Source organism: Trypanosoma equiperdum, assembly GCF_001457755.1.
Source record: "Trypanosoma equiperdum strain OVI genome assembly, contig: ctg_56, whole genome shotgun sequence".
NCBI classification, from domain to species: Eukaryota; Euglenozoa; class Kinetoplastea; order Trypanosomatida; family Trypanosomatidae; genus Trypanosoma; species Trypanosoma equiperdum.
In genome coordinates this window covers 34,988-38,465 of record NW_027124498.1, presented here as the reverse complement: position 1 = coordinate 38,465, position 3,478 = coordinate 34,988, and the positions used below count along the sequence as shown (strand labels likewise).

Sequence of the window (3,478 nt, the reverse complement as noted above, 5' to 3'; positions counted from 1 at the left end):
AAAAAAAATCTCTTGTCAATCTCCAACTCCTTTCTTCGGCCGTAATGGAAACATGAAAGAAAAAGGGGGGAAATTGTGGGACATTGACGCTGAGACCGATACACTAAACAATGACTTAAGGACAGTTCAACAGTAAAGATAAAAAAGGGGCGCCTTTTCGAACATACAAAAATCAGAACATAAGTAAAATTATTTAAAATTAGCGGGCACAACACACACCAACAGCCAAGCATTAAGCAGTCTCCTCCTGCGCCTCTTCAACAACGCGTGCCTCGCCCTCAGCGGATGTGGGAACTTCACCGTGAGCGGCAATGAGGGCCTGAGCGTCGAACTTGGGTGTACGAATAACCTTCACCTTGCGGATGCGCAGGTCACGCAGCGGAATGATCGGGTTGCAACGTTTCGCCAAACGGTCACGCAGAATGTTGCGGGTCAGCAAAGACACAGCATCGTTGATGTCCAACTTGGCCAGGCGCCGGCGAATGATGTTGGTAGCGCGCATGCGCACCCACTTCACCAGGCGTGTCTTGGCATAACAGTTCTTCGACAGCTGATTCTCCTGCTTCTTGGTGAACGCAATCAAAAAGAGGCGGAGACCATAACCATCGGCAGTTTTCGCCTCTACGGTAGCCTCAATTGTTGTGCACCACTTGCGCAGAAGGTAATAAACACGATCAGAGGTCATGTCCATCCCGTGAAACTGGGTCAGTAAGTTGCGACCTTGCACCTCTTGAACAGTGAACTTCACCTTGCGGTAAGCATCGTCTTCATTCTGAGTTTTGTTCAGATCAGCCAAGTTACCCTCGTACACACGACCGCGCAGGAAATCTGCGGCAACCTTGGTACCCTGCGTTTTGTTGCAAATGGTCTTGGCGAACTGACGCACCTCGAAGTTCTTGGGCGCAACTACGTCATACCATTCCTTGCGGCTCATCGCCTCCTGCGCCTTCTTCTTGCCGCGCTTCCCGCCCTTGCTGATGCGCTTATTCTTCCCGAGAGTCATGGCTATCCTTCTCTCTCTTTGCAAAGAAATTCGTATTAACGCAAGAGAATGGGTTGTAATTTGGTAGATGATTGTGTGAAGCAAAGAGTGAGGAAAAGAAAAGAAGTGGAGAGAAGTTGTGAGTAGGTACCATCTTTCCGTAAACGCGTCGGCGAAAAAGGAACATCATCACCAAAATAGTAACGTAAAAAAAAAAGGAACGAGATGTAACGGCAAGATATCCCAACGCTTAGCGTAAAGTAGTTATAACGTTAGTATAGAAATAAATGCTGTGGAAAAAAAAAAGAGTGGAATCACAGAAACAACCGCCACCTTTCTTAACTCCCACTGCATCCATCGCCGATTAAATTACCGGCCACTTGACACTAACGCACTTAAAAAGCCATGAAAAACTCGTGGTCAGCTGATATGCCTGTGGCGCAAGAAGCATCTACGGATGGTACCCAACCGCCCTGCCATGTGCTCCGACAGCTGACTACCGAATCGATACGGTTCCTGAATGAAGTCACAGAAGTCAGTTCATCACTTTTTACAGCTGCCCCACCGTTAACGTCCACATCAACTTCCTTTTTAAAACCATTCCCACCACAACAGTTGCCCTCGCCGTGGACAACCGTACCAGTTGTTGATGATGCACCATTTAACTTCTCTGTGAGTAAAACAAGACGTACCTCTGCGTCTATTCCGGCGGCAACCACACCTTTTCCACAAGCGAAGGGAGCAATAGAACCGATGTCATATTTCAGCACGCTAGTGGTTATACTTACTCGCGTCCACTTTCGGATGTCATGCACACACACCGCACGACCGACAGCTATTGCCACTTCAAATTCATTACACGTCGCGCACACATCCGCCACCCGTGCTGTGGCGTCGGTAAAGCGGCTCGACACCAGAGGAACAGACCGCTGACCTCCACTCATCGCCTCAGTTTGTTGTGTCATCACAGCACCGGAACAGCGAGTGTCGTACACACTTGCAACGGGTCCCTCCGCCACAACAACACCATGAGGGAAAATACCTCCACATGTTGCCATACCCGTGGGGGCGTGCAAAGTACCGTATTGCCGAATCACTGCGCCACAATTGCGCGCGTCCAACAGGCGCAAATCAAAAAAGAACTCCCTGCAGCAGACCACCTGGTCGTCTGCAAGTGGAGTCAAACCACACCAGCCACGGGCCCCATAAGCTTCAGCTCCACTGGTTGATGCTGCTACAACAGGCTCCCAGAACGGATGTTCATCAACTCCACCACTTGATTGGTTGTCCACACGCCGACGTTTCGCCGGAGGCTCCGCCTTGTTGGTTTCACCAACGGAAGATGCAGGGAGAGTGGTGACATACACATTACCCACTACATCAGCCGTATACAAGCGCGGAGTCGGAAACAGAGCCACATGGTTTCCCTGCCGTACCATGAGAGAGTGACTCTCTCTGCAAAGCTCTACACAACAGATGCGTTGTCCTGATGGCAAAGCTGGTGACCGCCACAATAAATCGTCACCGTCATACACTGTGCGACGTGTAAGGCAAGTTCCAATATCTCCATCTGCCGCGATGAGGCCGGTCAGTACTACAGGTAATTGATACTCCCGCGGTGATGGATCCCCTGGTTTCTCCTCACTGGAACCTTTTTGATCCTCATTATTCCTCTCATCTTTGTTGATATCACCATACGACCTCACCAAACGGGCGACGCCGAGTTCCCGAAGCCCCTCTACCTCCAAAGGTGGTGCCGCCGTTAAACTGATATGCGTGCGCGAACCCTTTGGTAAATATGGCCGTCGAGGGGCACCAGGCGCCTGCTCAAAAACCTTCCGCAGTGAAGCACAAGCGTGAGGCTTTGATGAAGAGGGAAAAGAAAGTGCCATCAGAAATTGTGTGATGCAAATAGTGCACCAAGCACCCTCTGAGAAATATACCTGATACGCTAATAAACAAAAAAAAAGCAGCAACAGAAAAGTATACACGTGTATATACATATCATAGAAATACATGGTGCGTAAACATATCGGTAAGGGTATAGAACTAAATTAGTAACAAGTAGCAGATACCAGAGAAAAAAAAATTTTCTGTCCAGTACTTTACTTTAAAAGTGGCATAACTTAAGTTCATCTGTGTCAGCTGCGTGAGGAAATAACACTGCATCAACAATCACAATTTCTGCAGCAGCATGAACTTTAGGAAGGGGGAAAACAACGACGCAAATCCGTTTTTCCTCCATAAATACAAATACAAATAGAAATACATACTTTTCTTTCTCATCTACCAAGAAATACTCATCATCAAACACCTCAAACGGACTGAAAATAAACCATGAATAAACGGAAAGAAAAAAAAGGAGTGTGAACCGTTCCGATTGCTCCGCCCCGCCCCGCCCCGCACCACCACCACCACCACCACCGGTAACATTAGCAACGAAAAAAAACAACGGAAACTCAAATAACGTCGCTAAATGCAAATACACGAACACAC

General features: G+C 48.2%; 2 protein-coding genes across 2 annotated transcripts; both read right to left on the bottom strand.

Moving 5' to 3' along the window:
* Window positions 1-232: 232 nt before the first annotated feature.
* On the bottom strand, window positions 233-1,003 carry TEOVI_000256800 (40S ribosomal protein S3A, putative; the record flags this gene model as incomplete). Its single annotated transcript, XM_067225621.1, has 1 exon — window positions 233-1,003. The coding sequence occupies one exon, from the start codon at window positions 1,001-1,003 to the stop codon at window positions 233-235; it is 771 nt and encodes a 256-aa protein (XP_067081722.1).
* Window positions 1,004-1,377: 374 nt separating this feature from the next.
* Window positions 1,378-2,874, bottom strand: TEOVI_000256700 (uncharacterized protein; the record flags this gene model as incomplete). Its single annotated transcript, XM_067225620.1, has 1 exon — window positions 1,378-2,874. One exon carries the CDS (start codon window positions 2,872-2,874, stop codon window positions 1,378-1,380), a length of 1,497 nt encoding a protein of 498 aa, XP_067081721.1.
* Between the last annotated feature and the right edge of the window lie 604 nt (window positions 2,875-3,478).